Source organism: Pleuronectes platessa, chromosome 8, assembly GCF_947347685.1.
Source record: "Pleuronectes platessa chromosome 8, fPlePla1.1, whole genome shotgun sequence".
Classification (NCBI taxonomy): Eukaryota; Metazoa; Chordata; class Actinopteri; order Pleuronectiformes; family Pleuronectidae; genus Pleuronectes; species Pleuronectes platessa.
Window position 1 is genome coordinate 17527242 of NC_070633.1, and position 21978 is coordinate 17549219.

Below are 21978 nucleotides of genomic sequence, written 5' to 3' on the forward strand. Positions count from 1 at the left end.
CTCCTCTCTCTCTCTCTCTCTCTCTCTCTCTCTCTCTCTCTCTCTCTCCCTTCAGCTTCCAATGTCACTCTCTTCCTTAAGCTCTTGCTCTTGCGGTGAAAGTCTACCTCTCCTTTATCTTCTTGGCTGGTCTGTATCAGTGGGGGCAAGCCCTGCGTCTGTCAGTGACAGACTGACTGATAAAGTTGTACCACTATAGCTGAATGTAGTAGAGATACACCACTGATCCACTGGCCGAGTGTTGGAACACCCTCACTGCCCACAGACTACAGTTTATTTGATATCATCCGGGTGCATTTACTGCTAGTAGATATACCAGTGTAGCCAAGGCAGGCTTTTTTTTCCACAAAATAAAGGCCCCAGTAAAATAAATTAGGGAGTTCTGGACAAACCGTAGCTACTTTCTGTAGAAGAGAATCACCAATAACCCCCCCAGTAGGCGTGTCTGGCTTTCCGTCTGCTAGCACATCTCCCGAAGCGTCCAATTCACTTAACCACGCTTCTGCTGACATAGCCATGAATCAGCTTCTAACTTCCTTCTGAGGGATGATTACCTCTGCCAAGCAGGAGACAGTTTTTCACCATCCCCTTCTGTTATGTTTGGTTTGCTTGTTTGTTAGCAAACTGACACAAGAACAACTGAACAAGCTTCAATTTTGTTGCGGCTCCAGGAAGGTTTTTGAACTTTCTTTAACGTTGCGAGATGTTTTTCAGTATTTTGACAATTTTCCCATATTTTTCCCACGTGCTCTACCAAGGTCTATTCTACATTTACCACTAAATATAACATTACAGTACAGCCATTGTCTCTGGCTTATGTGTTTGGTGATTTTGCCAAATAACCAATCAGTTGCAAAGATATTCTGTAAGTATTGGTGTGAAGTCCTAATGGGCTGCGTTTACTTGTTCTGTTGACACCAGAAGGAGAAAAACATGACAATGAGAGCAGCTTCATGGGGAATTCAGCTTTGTAAAAATACTGTAAATGTGACTGTGGGGAGTTGGAGAGCAACAAACACATAAAGGGCTGAAGCTGGCTGACAGGAGGAAGAATGCTCAATGCGTAATCAAAATGCTAATTAGCGTGATACACCATCGGATGACATTTCGTGACTTTCTGAGTTGTTGCTACTTTCGATTTGAAGAAGTTGTTTACAGTGGTTACACAACCACAACTTTGTCCTCAATTTAACACATTCCATGTTCCAGCCTTGGTTTTGAACTTGTCTTGTCTCGCTATCCCTTATCATCATCTCTCCCTCTTTTCACACTCGGTTATCTACCCACAATTCTCTTTTATCCATCCATCCATCTATCCATTCATTATATTGTCAATCCCAGCTGACATTGGGCCAGAGACAGGGTACAGTGCTGCCCCTCCTCTATTTTAAAATGTTCATTTTTTATATTCTTACATCCCCCATGCAGACTCCCACTCTATTCCCTCCCTACCTCCCTTCTCTCACCCTTCGCTGAGGGCCTTGCTCTTCTCCAGGTCTTGGATGACCGTTGAGAAAGCACCTTGATCTTCTCCTGATTGGACACCAGGTTCTCCTCCACACTCTGCAGCTGCCTCTCTATCCTCGCGCGGCGCACTCCCCGTGTGTCCGGCCAACAATCCTCCCGGAGCCCCATTACATTGTGCTTTCATATGAGTCTTACAAGGCAGTGTGTGGGTCGTCGAATGATTTGCTCTGCTGTTTTGTGAGGTCCTTGAGTTGGATCCGCTCCGAGAGTGTTTTTCTGGGAGTGTTGGGAGCCTCCTGTGTGTTTTTGGTTTGTGCCACAGGTGTGGATGGTTTGGAGTGAGAAGCTTTCGGAGAGTTTTTCAGAGGTGGAGTGTTGGTAGACTTGAGTCATCGTTAAGGGGAGCAGCTGCAGGTTAAGATGCGATATTGACAATGGTGTGTTGGTGTGTGTTTTCATCGGCTTGCTGGATTTTAGCCTTGTTGTGTTTGACGGCGGACTGTGTTTGTGTCACCTGTGCGGGTGGCGCGTGTTCTTGTGTGTTTGTGCCAGCTGTTGACATGTCTGTGTTGTTGTGCCATTTGTGTCAGTTGTTTGTGTGGCCGAGTTCTTGTAATGAGTTAAGTCTGCAGAATGTGGCCTCGTCTGCTGCTTTGAGTCCTTTGTTTTGTTCTGACTTTGTGATGCGTGGTTGGAATGTGAGCTCTGTGTTTTCGTATGGTGTGAGACAGCTGGGGTATCTGAGATGGTTTGATCGATGTGGGTGGGGGGGGGATTGCTGTGTCTGTCTTTTTGGCGTTCGACTGAGAGTCCACAACAGAGTCCTTTTTTGAGTGCTGGCTGGGGGCCACGGACGGTTTCCTCGGCGGATTAGGTAGAGTCTGGCTGGCTGTGATTTGATTGACAGCCTTCCTGCGACATGCGCCCGTGCACGGTGTAATCTGTGATCGTCTCCGCCCACAAGTCTCACAGAGGTGAACCGGGGAATTCGCCATCATCCGACAGGGCCCGAGGTGGGGTGGCGTGCACGGGCACACAAGAACTCCCCGTCTTTAAAACAGTACGGTGGTTCTCTCCGCGCAATGACTGCACCCTCCTCCTCTCACAGGGCCGGCTCCTTTCCCTCTGTGCCTCAGTGCAAACCCCACCCACCATGTCAGATGCTACAATGCTCCCATTTGTATACCGAGCTGTCTTTTTACCCCTGGTGTCCTTGGGGTTTGTCCGAATGCTTTTGATCTGGCAGTAAACTCCGCTGCCTGACCCTTGTGATCCCATATCGTCCTGTGTCAGGATGTTAATCTCGTTCTGAGATGTCTCCTTGGACCCCGGCAGACTGTTGCTGTCACTTCTGAGAACTCCCCCTGCCTCTGCTGTTGTTGTTTTGTCTGTTGTCACGGTGAGGGGGTGATGTGCGTGGGTTGGCTGGCTGCTGTGTCGTTTGATGGAGGGGAGAAACCGCAGTCCGGGAGACCGTCTGCACCCCGACACTGCACAGTGGGCCCCATCGCCCCCACCGCCAGGGGGACCCCTAGTGCAGGCACCGGATTAGTAGGGTCAGCCACCCTCCTGCCCATACTCCTCTGCAGGTTGGCTCAGCCCCCCGAGGAGCTGAATGGGATGGAGGCAAACAAGGACATCAGCCCACGAGAGCAGGATTATATCCAATAGAATGCAGCTGTTTTTTTTTTACTCCAAGTCAATATGTGTGGCAGTGTGAGAAAGTTTGTATGTGGAAGGCCGAGAAAGAAATTCAATATCCAATAAAGCTATCAGCTCTCAATGTCCTTGCATTAATGCCCTCCTTAGCAGCTCGACTACTTGTGATTGGACATCACTCAGTCTCACACCAGTCGTCCGTAGATGATGAGCTGAATGGATTCTCTGGTGCTGCTGGTTTGCCCTGCAGAGAGAGAGATAGGAAAAAGAGAGGCAATGAATGAGATGAATGACAGAAGAAAGGGGGGAGTAGGAGAATAAATAATCCAACCGGCAGAAAGACACAGACATTAGGCACGTAAAAGCCCCCATATAAAAAGCTTCGACCTCCAACGAATGCACACACTGACCGGATCGATAGAGCTCTATCAACCTCTTATTAGACCAGGAGGTGGGTGGCAGTTAAAGAGGCAAAACTCTAAATCCCATCAGGTTGTTGCTCTGGAGGGAACAGAGAAGAATTGAGACGTCTCAAGGGTAAAAGTTTATGCCTATAAAGTTGCAAGTTCCACGCACTCAGTGGAGCTTCTGTCGATTAATCTGAATTTGCAGATGTCATTGCAGTCTGTCATTACGCGATGGCAGAGTGTGACACATTTCAAATGATGCTCTGTTCGCCTCCCACAGCAGTATGTAAACTGATGATGCATCGGGCCCCGGCGTCTCTCGTGGAAGCAGCTTGGGAATCTGTTTAAAGAGTTCTGCATAATGTTTTGCCAATTGTGGCTCAGGGGTAGAGCGGTCGTCCTCTAACCAGAAAGGTCGGTGGTTCGGCATGCTGAAGTGTCCTTGGGCAAGATACTGAACCCGTAGTTGCTGCACGTAGATGCACTGTATGGATGTGTGTGTGTGAATGTATGAATGGCAAAAACTGTGCTGCTTTGACAGACCTGCAGCGTGTGCAAAAAAGCCATTCCACACTAAAGGAGAGGGAACACTGATAAAGCCTATTTATCCTTTAATCACACAAATGAAAGCACAATTTTGAATATTATATTTCATCTTGGTCATTAGATTCCACTTAATCCTGCACACTGGACCTGTTAAAGCTTCATTTAGTTTTGTATTAATATGCTTGGTCCCATTATTGGGAATTTTGGAAGGCAAGCAAACTTAATGTCTGATTCTAATCACTTCAGATCACTGAGAACCTCCGTGCTGCACTTTGACACCGATTAACTGATGAAATTGGGGTAAGATAATAATATACCCGTTTTCCCCTTCAGGAAATTGGGTCATTGCAGCGGCAAATATTAGCGCTGTCCACCAAAGGAGAAAAAACGGCACAAATGAAGAGCCTAAATGGAGGTGTTTTACATTTTTAGGAGGAGGAAAAAGTTATAAACATTTACCCATCTAGATTCAGGTCAGCACTATTTTTTTTGTCCAGGTCACCTTGATTAAATCCGACCACTGGCCCACCTGGGATCCCCCCACACAGCCAGGACGCTGTTGATTCCTCACAGATGTTTAGCCAGATGACGGAAGGTCTGTTCACAAAAGATAATTTGTGCATGAAATCAGGCTCATCCAAGGCGTCCGAATGAAGTCTTGATTGTCCTCATTCTTTCCGCCCTATCTTTCATAATAGTGTTGTCTGGTCATTACGGCCATCGTGTGATGTCAAACCAGCTGGCTCGCACCCACACACTCGCACACAGAGAGGAGCTTTTCATGCCAGCTGGTGCAACATGACAGCACAGATGCTTGTTGCATAGGGTCACGACTGGGACAGTGTAACGTTTTTCAAAAAATAAATGAAATATGGCCTTGTTCACCTATTATTTGAAGAACCCATGAGATTGCTACCCTAAAATAAAAGTTTTCATGCGAAGGCTCTTCTGAAAAATAAAAGGCAAAGATCGGCTGTGAGACTTTCCAGAAGTTTCCCGCGCCTGTCAGTGTGTCTGTGGTAGTTAGAAGTATGTTCTCAGCCCGGGACAGGTACTAACTCAACCCGACTGGGATGAGCCTGGCTGCCGCTCTAATAGTTCATATGTATTCAGGGTGAGATTCCTGTGCACATCCACTCATATCGATGCTCTGTGTGACCTGTGGAAGCTCATTTTGAAGCCATGAGCTGTTTTGCCAGTGCAAGCAGCGCAACAGTTTGCGCACATATATTTCTTTCCGCATGGCAGGAAGTGTAATTAATATCCTTAGACTCTTTGGAAGTTCAGTTTTCATTACAGATCATAACAGATTAAAACAGAATGATTGCAGATTATTATGCTGGGGGGTCTGCCCATCAGACCCAGTGCAGGATTGGAAACAGTGTAAATTTAGATTGTGTTCAGTCTGTAACTTTCTACATTTTACAATTTAAGACAATTGTCAGAGACACACCGGACTGCACAATTACTTTTCCTGACACAATTCCTGGCAAATAGTGTTGCTGTGGAGCATGAGTGTCAGACAGTGCAGCAGAGGTAGGTCGAGACCTAAGAAACAGTTCCCATAGAGAGCAAACACTCTGAAAGTGGACACAAAAACTCTTTTAATAGGAAGAAAACTCAAAACAAGCAAACCAAGGGCAGGCGGCTGACCATCTGCCTCGACCAGTTGGAATAAGAGGAGAAAGAGGGAGAGCAGAAGAGAGAGCGAGAGAGACCAGAAACAGTTGCTTAACTGTTTTTATTAATAGCAACAGTGATACTTATAATGCAAAAAACGTCATCAATAATATCAAAAGCAATGATGGCATCCATCCATCCATCCATTATCGTTACCGGTTATCTTGTGGGGGTTGCAGGGGAAGCTGGGAACATTCCCAGTTGACATTGGCGAGAGGCTGGGTAAGGTCACCAGTGTGTCCCAGGGCCAACTACCAAACACATTCACACCTACAGTCAATTTAGAGTCTCCACTTAACTCCAAACTACATGCCTCTGGAGGGGGGGGGGGGGGGGGGGTACATAGAGAAAACCCGGTGAACCACTACAGCAATGGTAGCAGCACTAATTAATAATATTAATTATAATGACGATACTAGGTAAAAGAATGTCTGCTTCACTCACCTAAAGCGGCTCTTTATAAAATATATATACATTTTATCAAATATTTATATAAATACACTGACAGTGAGTTTGGCTGAAGGAAGGTTGTATCGCCCGGGAGACGGCGAGTGACAATGAGTCATGAGTCATCGACATCCCAGACGGTTTGTGATTGGTAACCACGGCAACTGCGGTAGCAACTTTCCTGGTGTGGACCACAGAGGTCTCGACCCAGAGTCCATGCGATATTTCCGTGTGTGTGTGTGTGTGTGTGTGTGTAATCTGTTTGCAAAGCAGGCCAGCAGCTGGATGAGAAGCTGACTGAGATGTGTCGTTTGCAAAAAGAAATTGCAAGTGATGATGATATTTTTTTTTTCTGGGACAGGCAGACAGATAAACAGAGAGAGAGAGAGGGGGGGGGGAAGGGAGAGTTAGCCTGTGTTTGTGTTTGTAACAGAGAGGGCAGGAGTGCAGGTGTTTGTGTGTGTGTGTGCGTGTGTGTGTGTGTTTGTGTTTGACTGTCATCAAGCAGTTTGCTTTGGGAACTCAGACTAAGTCAATTGAAGGAAATTTCACTGCAGCTCATTTCCAAGCATTTGTCTTTCCACCAGCAGCCAACGCACTTGACAACACAGCACCTGCTGCAACAATCTCTCTCTCTCTCTCTCTCTCTCTCTCTCTCTCTCTCTCTCTCTCTCTCTCTCTCTCTCTCTCTCTCTCTCTCTCTCTCTTTCTTCTCTGTCACCCCCTTTTTGTATATGTGTGTGTGTGGGTGACAACCATTTCAAGCCCCAGACTTCACCCAGACTTCAGCCATATCTTAGGAAATCTCTCTCTGTGATTCACACATCTTTCTTTCTCTGTCTTTCTATCCCTCCTTCCTTCCACAACCTGGGATCAGAGCATGTGGTGGATTTCGTCATGCAATATAAGTAAAGGTTAAAGGTAACCATGGATATTTAGTTTGGAATTGGCCCAAATGTAACAAGGTGAAGGCGTATTGAATACATCAGCAATAATTCAGTTATCATATTTCAACAGTTCAAGGCAACAGGTCTGGTCTAATCAGACTTCTCTCTGCATTTTACTTTTTGACTGTGTGGTTGTTCATCTCTCATTATTTAAAACTGATCCACAAACATGAAAAATAGGACAAAAATCCCTGATGTAGGTGTCAGATTTATAGCAAGCACTTTTTTCCAAAAAGGCTCTACGAGCAATTCCAGCATAATCCCATTAGTACCGTTCTGAATCGTACAATGTTATAAATATTCAAATGTATTCAAGGTCAAAGTGTTATTACTTTTGTTGCAAGTGTTTGTGCTTTTGTGGTTTTTCTTCTAGCTTTACACTTAAATTGTCCTCCATCTTTGGTGAACCCCCACACATTGCTCAGCGGGTCTCTCTCTTCCTCTCTCCTTTCTGTCACCACCTATTTATATGTGTGTGTGGGTGACAGCCACTTCAAGTTCCAGTCTTCACCCTTGACCTGCAGCCTGTCAGGCAGAAAGTAACACCATATCCTTGAAAAGAAGAAATCCCTCTCCGTGATTCACACATCTCTCTTTCTCTGTCTTTCTACCCCTCTTCCTTTTCCTCTCCAAGTCTTCTTTAATCGCACTCTCCCCTTATTTCTCCTGTCTTTCATCATTACCCGTGTTTGTGGTTGCACTTTTCCACTCACCACCCCCTTCTCCATCTCTGTCGTGGCGTCTTTGATTTACAGTGCATTTCTCGCTTCCTTCACCTTCTTCCGTCTCTATATTTAATCTAAGTCTCTTACCCACATCACACCTCTGGCTGTGCAAAATGAGTGGGGAGGGGAAAAGGGGAGGGGATGCTGCTGGTTAGGGGGATGAAAGGGGAGGCGACCAAAGAGGAGGGGAACGGGGGAGATGGCAGCAGGGAGGTGGAGAAAGGTGGTGGAGGAATAAAGGGGGTGAGAACAGGAGAGGGATCACGGATAAGATGAAAGTGATGCGTGAGAGTGTGTATGTGTGCGTGTATGCATCTGTGTGTGTGTGTGTGTGTGTGTGTGTGTGTGTGAGTGTGAGAGAGAGTGTGTCTGTCTCTCAGAGGACAATTTTCCCAAGGTTAAAATCTCCAAAAGTGTCAGCTAAGAGTTTGCTGAAGAAAACAGCGAGCGAAGACTGGAGGAGAGAAAAATGCGCAAATAGACAAACGTCAAAGGAGGTGAAGGAAAAGAAAGTGTGAAGCTGCACACATGCCGGTAATCAATGTGCACTGAGAGCGTGCTCGAGCATCTGTCAGCACACGCAGCCTTTAAACACTAAAGTGCAGCTTTTTATGAAAATTGTTTTTAAATGCAATGTCTTCAATTTGCCAGTCGATTGGTTTGGGCTGTTCAAGAATTGTCTCCACACACACTCGCGCACACATGCACGTCTCTCTACAGTTGTGGGGACACTCATTGACAAAATGCATTACCGAGCCCCGTACCCTAACCTTAACCTTCACAACTAAATGCCTATCCCTAACCCTAACCTGATTCTAACCCTAAAACCAAGGCTGAACCTTCAAACAGCCCATTGAATTTGTGAGGACCGGCCAAAACGTCCTTTGGTATTGAACCAAAATTGTCCCTCATAATGGACATGTGCACGAGGACTTGGCGCGGCCCTGTGAGCATCTGTACATGTATGTTTGAGTGAGTGCACACGCTTGCCTTGCAGCTGTGGTAACAGAGCACAGGATGCTCCAGCTAATCGAGTCCCCTGTCGTTTCAAGGTGAGCCTCATTTTTCATCCGGCGATTGATGGGCCGTGTGTGTGTGTGTGTGTGTGTGAGGGGGGGGACGACGACACTGCTCTGTAATCACAAAGCTTCTCTCACTCACTCTCTTGCTTTTATATTGGTCCTTTCAGGCTGGGCCTTGCACTGCTTTGTGGGCAATGTAGTCAAATGTATTTATTTTTTTTCCATCTGTTTCAATTTATTAAATAAGTTGAGCAAAGTGCTTCACAAGAGATAAAAACAACACAAAGAAGAATAACACAGTTATTAAATTGACTTATAATTTCAGTTAGAAATGTAAAATAAATGGAATTCGCATATAGATTTAAACCACTTTAAGAATGTATTCAAAAGCAGGAACAGATGAAGCATTTCTGATCTCAGCTGGTAAGTCACTTCAGAGTTTGGGGCCATCCTGCATCAATGTGAAAACAGGAAGCCGATGCAACGAGGCTGGAATCTGTGATATACATCGTCACATTTTCTCTCCACATAGCAGCAGCAGCTTTTTGAACCATTTGAAGGCGATGCAGGTTTTTGCCTTTGCAGAGAGCATTACAGAAATCCATTGTCTGGCTCAGTTACACAAGAAATATCCATTTTAGCTTTAGATTATTAATATATATATATTAGGAATTTTGATGGTGTATTACCATAATCCCAGTCACTATATAAAACCTTGAAATCTTCAGTTTTAAAGTTTTTTTTTTCCATTAGGGACACATGTTGAAGAATTTAGAACCATTTATTATAATAGTTATATTATAGTACTTGCTGGGAAAAGCATTTTCTCTTAAGTTGCTCTCAATCAGCCTGTAATAAATATTTTATACTTCCATTAATACAAATCATCAAAATCAGCTTGTGCATGAATTTTTCAATGACGAATTGTTGGAAGAAGTTGAAGTGATGACTGGACCGACCCACAGTAATCTGCTCCGTGCAAGAGATGCTGAATTATTAAGACCTCCTCGCTGACTTCATTAAACATGTGTAAAGAGACTAATAGGATCAGTGGACGAGCTGTCACGCAGGTCAGTTTACTGACTTTGCTTCACACGAATGAACATCAATCTTCTTCAAATTACTTATTTACAAAATAAGAGGCATTTTGTCTCTGGCATCCGATGCATGTTTGCTAAGTGCAGTAAAGCAGCAGGGAAAAGGTCTAGTTTTGTGCCCGAATCTGTAGCAGTAGCAAGTAATGGTAGCATTTCTGCTCGATAATTAATATTGTATGTCTGCAGATGTCCGACGTTTGCGTGCTGCATTGCAGATACACGGAATGCACGTCTATGTGTCTGTTCTTCCTTTTTGTTTTCGTAATGGGTCACTGGTTTCATTTCTCTCCTCTGTGTCGTGGTGTAGAATGTGTCCCTGCACCTTCTCCGACAGGAGGAAGAAATCCAGTAATGAACGTCAGAACAAGCCTGAACCCATAGCTCAGCCGCTTCTGCAGCGTGTTTTGTTCTGAATTTTAATTGGCTGAAACCGTTTTTTTCAGGGACACTGCACTTAAATCAGCATTTCAACCGAGGAGCCAGAAGCCACAGAGGTTTAATGTTCATATCGGGAAAAGCTGAGGATCTCATCCAACGCACCAGGATTCCCCTCACTGTGCGCGGCAGATTGTGTGTCACACTGAAACTCCACTGTCTCCTCAGTGCAAACAGTGGAAAGTGTTATTTTTAAAGAAGCTTGCAACATGAGAATTTAATGCAGCTTTCCTACAAATACTTAAAGCCAAATGTTTTAAGAGAAGCAGCATAATAGAGTATTACTGTGCTCTCAGGGACATTTAGAGCAGCATGTTAATGATAAATACACTGACTTAGTCTGTTTAATGAGCATTTTTAACACTGGACAAAGGGGAGAGTCACTGGAAACAATCACAATGGCTCAGTTCTTTTCAATTATCCCACAAAGTCCTGACAGGTTGTCAGCATGGACCCTTATAACTGAGGTGGCTGAAAGGAGCTCGAGCATCATTCATTTTAATTGTTTAAACCTGCGATTGTGCGACTGTGACAAGTCAAATATCAGTTTAGTTAGAGGCTGATAAACACGAGGCCTCATGAATAAACCTCCTGGACCTCACAGTGAGTCAGTCACTAAAGCTGGAGACCCTCAGAATTAGGGTTTGAGAGCCAACACTGTCACTTCCTGCCCTTGGACAAACTCCACTCAGTCTGTGTGCTTTGCCGTATGTGTGTGTGTGTGTGTGTGTGTGCGTGTTTGTGCGTGTTTGTGCGTGTGGACTAAAGCAGAAAATGACTTCAGCCTGAGATTATTTTTCCTCATTAGACCTGTGAGGTAGACCGGCCTGGACCTGTCAGCCTTAATGACGCCCTAAGCCCTAATGATGATAATTATATTAATTTAAAGTACATTCTAAAGCAAAGGGCCTGAGTCTTTCCATTTTTACCTGGCACACGTGGACTTTCTCAAAAGGCATTAAAAGTAATTCCTGCAAGTTTACCTTTAACAGGATTTAAAGGACTTGTATTGGAAATAAAAGTTCACGTTCATTTGCATTTCCACACACTCACTCTGACATGTTGCTTGGAGATACATCTTTTCATTCTCATCCTTTCATTCTTGCTTTTAGGCTTGTTTCTCATAAAAGTGCATTGGAAGGAGATGAATGTCTCTAAGGTGAGGGAATTGTTTGAATCTGGTTTCGGACGAATGAGAACATGTGATGTTTGAGGAAACTGGTAAACTTTCAATTATGCCATTAGTTTTGATATCGTACATTTCTCTGAGAAGAGAAAGCAGGTTTGAATGAATAATGAAACATTGTTTGTTGCTTTTTGAAAAGTTAGAACAATAACAGATGAATAATTTAACAGCTGAAATGTGTGAGTTGAATCAAAGATTGACTAAATTGAGTTTACTCCTGTTTTTAAGGCAGCGATTGAACCGTCGTTTTTCTAAGATGTTGAAGCTGTTACTGTCTAAACTTCTGAGGTCGACTTCCAACACTAACGAAAAGGAACGATGGCAGAAACGGCAAAAACCCAAATCCACCTCGACAGTTTAAACCCGATCCTGCCACTTCTACTCTTTAAAAAGGAGGCGATGGGCCATAACTCAACTGGTTTTCTTGTTTCCAGTCAGAGCGTCCTCAGAGAAACAGAATTAATTCAGTTAGGTTTCATGGTCAAAGCTTGTTTACCACCAGTTAGGGGCCTGAATCGAGGAAAGAGGTGAACTATAGGAAAAACAGTGTGGTATTGATAAACTGCCGGCTTAATTCATTTGTGTTGTCGTTGGCCAGAGGAACGCTTGTTTGTCGAGCTCCAGAGCACAGAAACAAAGGTAAAACTGAATATTTATGAGATATTTGCCGGCAAATATTTGATAATCCCAGATAAACATTGGATCCAACAGAGGAAAACAAAGTGTGTGAGTTAGAAGAGGCGCTGCAGCTGCACGGCCACACACATCTTATCAGCGTGGATAAAAGGGGGATCTGGTCCAAGGTTCAGGCATGTTCCTGCTCAAACTGGAAACTCTCCTCCTCTGACTCCTTGCCCTTTCCCCCCCTGTCACCTCATCTTTTCATCCCTCCTTCTCACCCAGCCCTGTCCTCCCTCTCTGTCCTCCTCTATCATCTCATCTTTGTCTCCCCTGCTGTATTGCTCATTCTGTCCTTGCATCCCAACAAATCTCTCCATCATTAACCCACTATCTCTCTCCTCCTTCCCCTGATCTCTCCATCCCGTTGGCCCCACTGCCTGTGTTCCCTCTCCCTCATCCATCTTCCTGCTTTTCTGTCTTTCTGTTCCTTTTTTTCCCCCCCTCTCACCGCAATTCATCTATTGCTCATCACTTGTTCACAGTCTGTCTAGTTAAGAGAGCCGCTAAAGTGTCAGCGACTCTCACACACACACACACACAATACCTCTGCATGTACACACACATTTCCTCTGACTCTGCCCCCCCCCCCCCCCCCCCCTGTCTTCCTGTCAATCTCTGATAACCGTTATTTCTCTTCCTCTCTGTCATCGGTCCCTCTTTGTGGTGAGGGGATGTGATTAAAGTCAATGCAGTGTGGAGCCTCAACCTATTGATCGGTTTCACATTATACTCCATCAAATTACTCTCTGCTGCAGTTGTTGCATTTGTTTGGATGTTTTTTGTTTTGTGACCTCAAACAGACTTGAGGTCAGGGGTCACACATATCCACACAGCTTCATGTGTAGATGCCCGCACAAACATTCTCTCTCTCTCTCTCTCTCTCTCTCTCTCTCTCTCTCTCTCTCTCTCTCTCTCTCTCTCTCTCTCTCTCTCTCTCTCACACACACACACACACAGACACACTCAAACCCATACACAGATGCACAGGGCCAGCTTAAGTGTATAAGAGACGGGTTATTGCAATATAATCCCATATTAAAGCTACACTTGCTGTTCTGATGATTGGTTCAGAGGCTTTTAATAGCAATCTGGCACCCACACAGTGACACACATACACACACACACATTCAGACACACACACGAACATAAATTAATAGACAAGTGTTTGGAATCAAGGTTAAAAGCAAAATTAGAATAAAAATGCACTCCACACGTACACACACACTGCAATGATATACATAAACTACTTTCCTGCCACACACACACAAATACACTTGGTTTCCTACTTTTTAAAGAAAATAAATGCACACAACAGTTCACACCCTTTTGTCAAAGCTACTGAAGGTGTAAAGAACTGGATGTATGTTATTCATATTAAATCATGAATGAGCTGCTTTGAAATATAGAAAGTATCAGCCATGGGCTCTCAGACCGAAGACGATTGGTAAAGATGCTCTGAGAACCCAGATATCTCTCTGAGCATCTTTACCAAGTAGAAAACATTGCAGGATTTTTATGCTGGCACACAGACACACACACAGACACACACACTAACACACACACACTGTACACACACTCTTCTCAAATCTTTGCATCTTAATCAACTGTCTTCCATTGTCTCCTCAGTCACTTACCTTTTTCTTATCCTCCTCTTTGGTTTTTATTCTCCTCCCCTCCCTTGTTCTTTGCGTCTCTCTCTCTCATCCCTGATAGTCCTTTAGTCCTCACTGGTGCTGTCTGTCCTCCTCTCTTCACCGCTCTGTCTCTCTCTCCCCGTCTCATTCTTTTGCTGCTGATCCTCGCATGCTCACGGAGACCAGTGATCCTCCCTCCCCTCTCTCTCTCTCTCTCTCTCTCTCTCTCTCTCTCTCTCTTTCTCTCTTTCTCTCTCTCTCTCTCTCTCTCTCTCTCTCTCTCTCTCTCTCTCTCTCTCTCTCTCCCTGATCTATCTCTATTTGTGTACCCACTGCAATTCTCTCTCTTTCTCTCAAATGCCATCACTCTATTAATCCCTCCACCATCGCCCTCTTAAACTCTGCCTATTTCCCCATGCCTCTCTCTTTATTGGTAGTTAATCTGATGCCATGCCCCCATTTTCGTGTGTTTGTGTGTGTGTCTGTGTGTGTCTGTGTGTGTCTGTGTGTGCACGCGCCTGCGTTGACCCTTGCATGGTGTTGGACCTAGTGAAACTTTGGCAGCACAGGGAACTGGCTGCCACCTAGGAATGGCGGCGGGACACGAACTAACACACACATGCCTGACCACACACACACACACACACACTCAGTTACTTTATTTATATCTTTGCTTTTCTGTGTGAACATGGACGACTAATGCCTCTCTCTCTCTCTCTCTCTCTCTCTCATTCTCATTCTCTCTTTCTCTCCCTGGTGGCCTCACCTCACTCTCCCCTTTGAGCAGTTTTGTCACCGTCCTCCCTCTACTTTGCCCCACTTTACTTTCCTCCACACCATCCTCTTCTTCTCTTCTTTTATCTTCATCTTTCAGCCTCGCCTCATCCTCCCACCACCCACCTTCCTTCGATCTCTTTCTCCCCCTTTCATTCCTTTCTTTGCTCCTATTTATACAACCGAAAACTGCTTTCTTTCTCGAGGCAAGGGAGACAAAAACGGTGATGAATTGAAAAGAGAAGTGAGATTAAACGCCATATGACTCCGGGTTCTAATTATGCTTGATTATGAGTGTTTTGTCTTTAGTGCACGGCAGGAATTGTGTGTCTGCAAATTAATTTCCTCGTTTCGTCATGCACCAGGAAAGAGATGAAAACATTTTGCATGCATGCACTTTTTAATGGCCAAGTGTAAGATGTTGGATTCGAGTCAGCTCAGAAATCGGAGAAGGAGAGGGTTTCGATTAGACAAGGTTTGAGACCGGGTTTAGATCAGACAAGGTTTGAGACCGGGTTTAGATTAGACAAGGTTTGAGACCAGGTTTAGATCAGACAAGGTTTGAGACCGGGTTTAGATTAGACAAGGTTTGAGACCGGGTTTAGATCAGACAAGGTTTGAGACCGGGTTTAGATTAGACAAGGTTTGAGACCGGGTTTAGATAAGACAAGGTTTGAGACCGGGTTTAGATTAGACAAGGTTTGAGACCGGGTTTATTCTCTGTGGTCAGTAAATAAACAATAGCGGGGGTCTCGTTAGTAAGAGAGTTGTCTGCTTAGTGTATAAGTTCTTATGAAACTGCGTTTTGAGTTATGCCTTTCAGCGAATTGTGTGTGTGGCCAATGTATTATTACATGTATCTAGTGTGTGTGTGTGTGTGTGTGTGTGTGTGTGTGTGTGTGTGTGTGTGTGTGTGTGTGTGTGTGTGTGTGTGTGTGTGTGTGTGTGTGTGTGTGTGTGTGAGGTCCCTCGATGCAGCATCCGAGTGAATATCCCTCCCACCATCTGAAATAATGCATGCAATAACATGCTCTCTGCAAAGTGGTTGACTCACCTTGCGCTGTTTTTCAATTGACCATGTGTGAGAGCATCAAAAGGGTGTGCGTCTGTGTGTGAAGGTGTGAATGTGTTTGTACATGTTACATAAGCAGCCACGCTGCAGTGCAACACATGGAGCCTTCAAAAGTAATGAATATATGCTCGAAAACATGCATAGAAAGGTAAATTATTTTACTGGAGGATGGGAAAAGGAGCATGATAGTCCAGGAAAGGGAGGAGGACAAATAGTGTAGTACTAATAAAGTGCGTTAGCTGAGAAGTTTCCTATTTAATTTCTGTGATTTCTTTCCACTGGACCTCTCTTCCTCCCTTTGGCTTTCTCGTCCTTGTTTGTAGTAACTGAATGTGTCTCTTTGAACTTGACTGGGAACGAGTCTGAGAGACACATCGATCTGTTTTCTGAACAATGAACAAGGATGTTCACACACACACTGGAATGCAAACATGCATACGGACAGACACTCAAGCAATTTCTCTGCCTCGTACAAACACTCCAACCACCTCACCGCCGCACACTCCATCTCTCTCTCCCTCTTTCATCCCCCCATTACTTCCGATCTCAGCCCCCAGGTGTTGTAGAAGAAAAAGGCGTAAAGGGGAGGGGGGTCAGAAATGACAGCGTGTGTCTGTGATGGTACTTTGAGCAGTGCTGCAGGCTTTCAGTAAAACTGTTTTCTGGATGTACTATTTTAAACTATGACGTTAAAAAAAAAAAAGAATTGTGAAAAATCACAGCTGAGAGCGCCGTAATAACTTTCCACCTGGTGGGACGCCATAAAAGAAATGACAGAGCAGGGAAGATGAGAAGAGATGAAGAACGGTGGTGAGGAAAGCACACGCAGTATATGGACCTTAATGAAGTGCTGTTAAAGGCATCAGTCGACCTGGAGTTATTTGAGTGGCTGCTTGTTATTTGTTTTTCTTTAGCTTGGAATTTAAATGTGTGTATTTGGTCCTTTTTTGTAGCGAGTCTTTAAAAAATGAAATATTCAAACACAATATAGAAATCTGCAATTCAAAGAGATGGATGGAAGAGTGGACACAACAAGTATCCATGTGCACCTAGTTCATTGAGTGACAGCTGTAACTAACGTGCAAGAAATATTTAGCTTCATTTAATAGATTAAAAAACCTGAGCACTTTTTTTAAATTAGGAATTTAAAAAAAATGTAGAGTGAGTCTATTTTGAGAGAGGAAATCATTCTCATGCTAATTTCAGAAGGGAAATGTATGCACAATGAACGGCACTTTCCATTCAGAGCAGGTCTAGAATCTACTCTGTGTTATTATTTGCAGAGACCCAACAATCCCACCATGAGTCAGCACTTGGCGACAGTGGCACAGAAAAATGTCCTTTTAAGAGGCAAGGACCTTGAGCAGAGTCGGCCTTTGGTTGGTGGGTGGCCATCTGCCTCCACCAGTACGGTTGGGAGGGAGTGAGAGAGGGGGAGAGAGAGAGATGCAGGTTCACATTGCGGGTGTCACATAGAGATGTACTTTAATATTAATAGGACTAATAACTCTGCAGCTCCAGGGGAAGACAGACCTGCAGAGAGCGAGAGGACAAAAGCGACAGAGAGACACGAAAGCAAAAATAACCACGGGAGAGAGATGAAGCCAAGTTGGTAACGTGCGTTAATGGGATATGAGCGCATACAGATGAGGAGGGGGAGGAGAAGAGTGGAGCTAGGTGCATTGTGGGAAGGCCCCCGGGAGTCTATGCCTAAAGCAGCACAACTACAGGAATACTTCAAGGCAAGCTTGAGCCAGCCATAACTACAAACTTTATCAAAAAATAAATTGTTAAGGCTATTCTATGAAACAGGGAGGTATTTGCCTCCTGCACCTAACTGATAGCTGAAGGCCACCAAAGCCTCGGTTTATATTTTGGAGACTTTATAGGAACCACAAGTGAACCTGCATTCTGTGAGCGCTTGGTTGTAGTGGGGTTATATCAACTCTTTAAGATACAATGGTGCCTGACTCTTAGGGTTTTACAGGTGTGGAGGTTTTAATTAATAAAAATTACATCCAGATTTCTGTTTTGAGATTTTCTGCCCCTACTTGCAGCCTGATAATAAGGAATTGTGAATTTTCAGCTAAGAATAACAAATGGACTCTTCTACATTTTTCTCGTACAACGTTTGCCTCATTTTTACAATAGAACCAATGTGAAAACAGGCAGTCCCTTATGTGGCAGTAATAGGACATTTTCTTGTAAATGATTACCTGGAGATGTCTCTGTGGTGTTTGGGGCCGAGTACAATAACTTCAGTGTTTCTTCAACGGATGATTGCTGGTCATTACTGTCTTTGTGTCCTTAAGCCATGCTGGGAAGTCCACACAACTGATTAGTTTCATTTGGCTTCATTGAAGAGATGATTGGGTAACAATGGGAGTTTCGTAATATTATTGACTAAAGGCTGCATGTGTAAGGTTGATAGAAGTCGGCTAAGTACAGAACCCTGTGGAGCTTTTGACAAACCTTTGCATATGGAGGAATAAATATTGGCATATACAACAGTATGAACATCTTACAAGACATCACAGTCACACATCTGGTATGGGCGACTGCTTTCTCAAGGATCTTAGGGAAGTCCCTCCTCCAGGGAAAGAGAAGGTTGGACGGGTAGTTGGATGAAACTCAATAGGCTTTTCAAGAAGAGTGTTTAAAACGTGCTACTTTGAAGGCCTGAGGTTCATAGCTTGTCAATAAAGACAGGGTAATCAAAAAAAGGAGTGTTATAGGTTAAAACTTGAGTAAGTAGACTAGGTGTCATGGGATCTAAGAGACAGGTTGAAGGTTGAGATTACTTGGATAAATTGGTGAAAGTTGATGGTAGAAAACAGTCAAACTGTACATTATAGCACGTTTTCCTAAGGTTCCTTTATTTGAAAATAAATTGTTGCCTATCGAGGGCAGGAGGTGATGAATTGTAACTGTACTAGCTATAAATGTATCATTAAAAACGATGCTGGAGTTATACGAATAAACAGATCAATACAGCTATACGACTCTAGAGGTGGTCAAATGTTAGAAAACTTGGAACTGCTCTGCTTCAATCACTTAAAAAGCTCCCTGCATTTCCTCGTGGGTGAATCCAGCGGGACATAGCTGCAGTGGCACCGCAGATCTGGCCTCTTAAAATCCATGCAATAACCCTGAGAGGATTTTACGTTTTAACTGCTTTTGCCAAGAGCTCCTGTAGAGCCTTTAAAAGTAACGTGATTGAAATAACAGAAACAAATCTTAAATAACAGTTTTCAACCAAATTTTAATCCAGTTTTTATAGACAGCTAGGCCCCCTTTTTTTTTACCTGCAAATCTCCACAATGTCACAGATTGGCAAAATCCTCAAGCTTCCGCTGAATGACAGTAATGCGAATGAATCCTGTCATTTGCCTCTTGAGCAGCAGAGACCCTTAAAACCCACTGTTTGTCTGTGCTGTGCCAATGATTTCTCACTAGCTGATTTGAACATGCCATGAGTGCCTAGGATGAAATTCTACAATTTCATGTTCACATCAAATGTTCTGTATGCGTTTAATCTGGTTACAAACGAAGAAATAATGGATATCAAATCATGCTTTAGCTGCTGGGTCATAACAGCTGGGTTTAATGGCTGCACAGATCTTTCACATCCAGAGTGTGGAGGTCGGACAAAAGCATAAATGTGTTTTCCTGCTGCAAGGCCCCCACATTTGCATGGGCTAATTTAATCTGTAGGAGGGGTGCATTGCCAGATGTGATCCAGCAGATTTCTCTACATTTCATTGTCAGTGATGGTGTTCAGTTGGATGCTGTTGGTGTAATGGCAGCATCTCTGGAGCTGTTATCTGTATTCAAAATGCTACCGGAGGCTTTAACAGACTTCCCCCTTTTGATTTGCATGACCCTGTGATGTTCTCTCCAGCGCCATCCTCAGGCCACCCTCCTTTTTTATTGTTCTACTCCCAGCACTGATTATACATAGCAATATAAATACTCAGTGTGTGGTGTGTTTAATTGGGCATTTGCGTTCTCTGGGGTCTAATAAACATCGTAGCCTCTGTGGGATCTTGGCAAAGGTTAAAATAGATTTATTTCATGTCATGCATTTCCTGTCATTTTGATGAAAGAGTGAATTTAAAGCTCTTCATGCATTATTAATGCGAGTGGCCAGATTGATAGAATAGACAGGCAAATAGAGGGAAGTGGAGGAGGGAGGAGGAGGGAGAGAAATCCCAGACCTCTCTGGCATCTGTGTCCTGTTTAGTCAGTAATCTCCTCACTGTTGCATAAGCCCTTCAGCTCAACATGCCCTGAACTCTCTCCCTTTGCCTGTCAAATAAACACAAACCAGTTCCTTTACTGGTGCAGACAAGTCGAACAAGACGTCTGTGCGTCTTTGCATGTTGTTACATGAAGACGTGATGTGTTGATGAAACACATCCACGTGAGAAGACACCAGCAGCAGATTTGGCCCTTTGAGGTTTTTCAGTTTTTCGATGGTGTGAAAGAAGATTGAGAGCATAAGTCCTCAGAGGAGACTAGTTAGTCCGAAGTAGGGCAGTATGACACATGACCTGCACTTCAACACACACATACCCTCGCACACACACACACACACAAACACACATAGAGGATATAAAACCAGTACTGAACTGCAGAGTAGTTCTGCAGAGTTTGTGTGTGTGTGTGTGTGTGTGTTCTTAATCCTGTTACTGACATGGGGGATAAAGAGGGTGATGGAAAAAGTTGAAAGATTTGGAGTTGGAGTTAATATTTCTACTTTTTCCTGTCTTTGAGTGGCTGCTGCATGTGTGTGTTTGTGTGTGGACAGTGCGTACACAAGCAGCAACACACTCATTCTGCCCATTTTGATCAGATAAAGGCTGTCACCACATCAGGTGCGGTTCATCTTCCATCTTCGATTAGCAGCCTCCTCATTTTTCATCTCTCCGTCGTGTTTTTCTGACACGAACTCGAGACGTTGATTTCAGCCGAAAGCCTTTTGTTTGAAAGCTCCTAAGCGGAAACACCTGAACATTTTCTGTCTCTCTGAATAAATGTCAGGTGGGTTTATCTCCAGCCCCACCAAGACGCTCAGAGGATAAACAATATAGTTAATGGATGATTGGATTGACTTCATTGCAGCAATGTGACAGAGCAGAGGGAGGGATCACAAAACATTATTGTAGAAGTGGAATGAGACAAATGGGACGTGACGTCAAGCAAAGCACAAGCCCAGACACCCTGCTGCCCAGTGGTCATTAACACTGTCCTCTTTCCATATCACACGTCTCCTCTGCACTCACAGAACTGGTGTGAGGCTCTCTTTGAAATTCTCTTTAGGAGGCTTTGGACATTGTCCAAAAATAAATAAGCCTAATAATGAATTATATATGAGACTTTAGATGTATAGCACTCAGTGTAAGAGGAGCTGCTCAAAGTAATGATGCATTTCTTTTTGTGTCTCCCTTTCTTCCACACTTCAGTCCAGGGTGGTCGCCTGCATGACAGCGATCCTCAGTCAGATGGACGATCGTCATTATGCCACATACATAGAAACGTTCAGTTCCACTGATCTCGTGGTAAGTAAACACTGGTCGACTTTCTTTTAAATTTACTTTGCTGGCTAGACACAAAAAACACATTTTTATAACTAAAACTAAAACTACCTCCCCGAGGCCCAACAGTCCTCCTATGAAACCAGATTCAAATTCACTAGACCCAGAGTATTAATTGGAACTCATGCGTATCAGTCCCCATCGAGATCTGTGAATTGTTCACTGAGAAAATCTTCGAGAAAAAAAAGAAAAAAAACGCCATGTTAAAGAAAGTGGAAAAAAAATTCCTTGATCTGTTTCCTGATATAAATCTGCACCCAATTTGAATGTGTTCTTTCCTGACCAATACCACATCCTTCTGCCAATTATCAAGTTAAAAACCATATTGCACTAACGTCTACTTATTCAAACATTATTACTCTCTTGTCCATTTCGTTGCAGGACTTCCTGATGGAATCCTTCCTGCTCTTCAAGGACCTGATTGGAAAACATGTCTATCCCTCTGACTGGATGGCAATGATCATGGTGCAGAACAGGTACCACACTGCCCCGGATTTGAACCATCAACCCAATCGTCTCAGTTCTGCGTCTGTCACCAGTAAAGACCACAGCTGCCTCCGTGTCTTTTTTTGAAGAGCTGTTTACGTCTGCAGTGACTTGTG

At 44.0% G+C, this 21978-nt stretch overlaps 1 protein-coding gene across 1 annotated transcript in view; it reads left to right on the forward strand.

Annotated features, from left to right (window-relative positions):
- LOC128445802 (dedicator of cytokinesis protein 2) overlaps positions 1 to 21978 on the forward strand; it is a 96752-nt gene that overhangs the window by 56674 nt on the left and 18100 nt on the right. Inside the window, exons 27-28 of the mRNA XM_053428654.1 lie at positions 21245 to 21340; positions 21758 to 21852. Coding sequence (XP_053284629.1) covers positions 21245 to 21340; positions 21758 to 21852 — 191 coding nt within the window. The remainder of the gene's footprint in view (positions 1 to 21244; positions 21341 to 21757; positions 21853 to 21978) is intronic.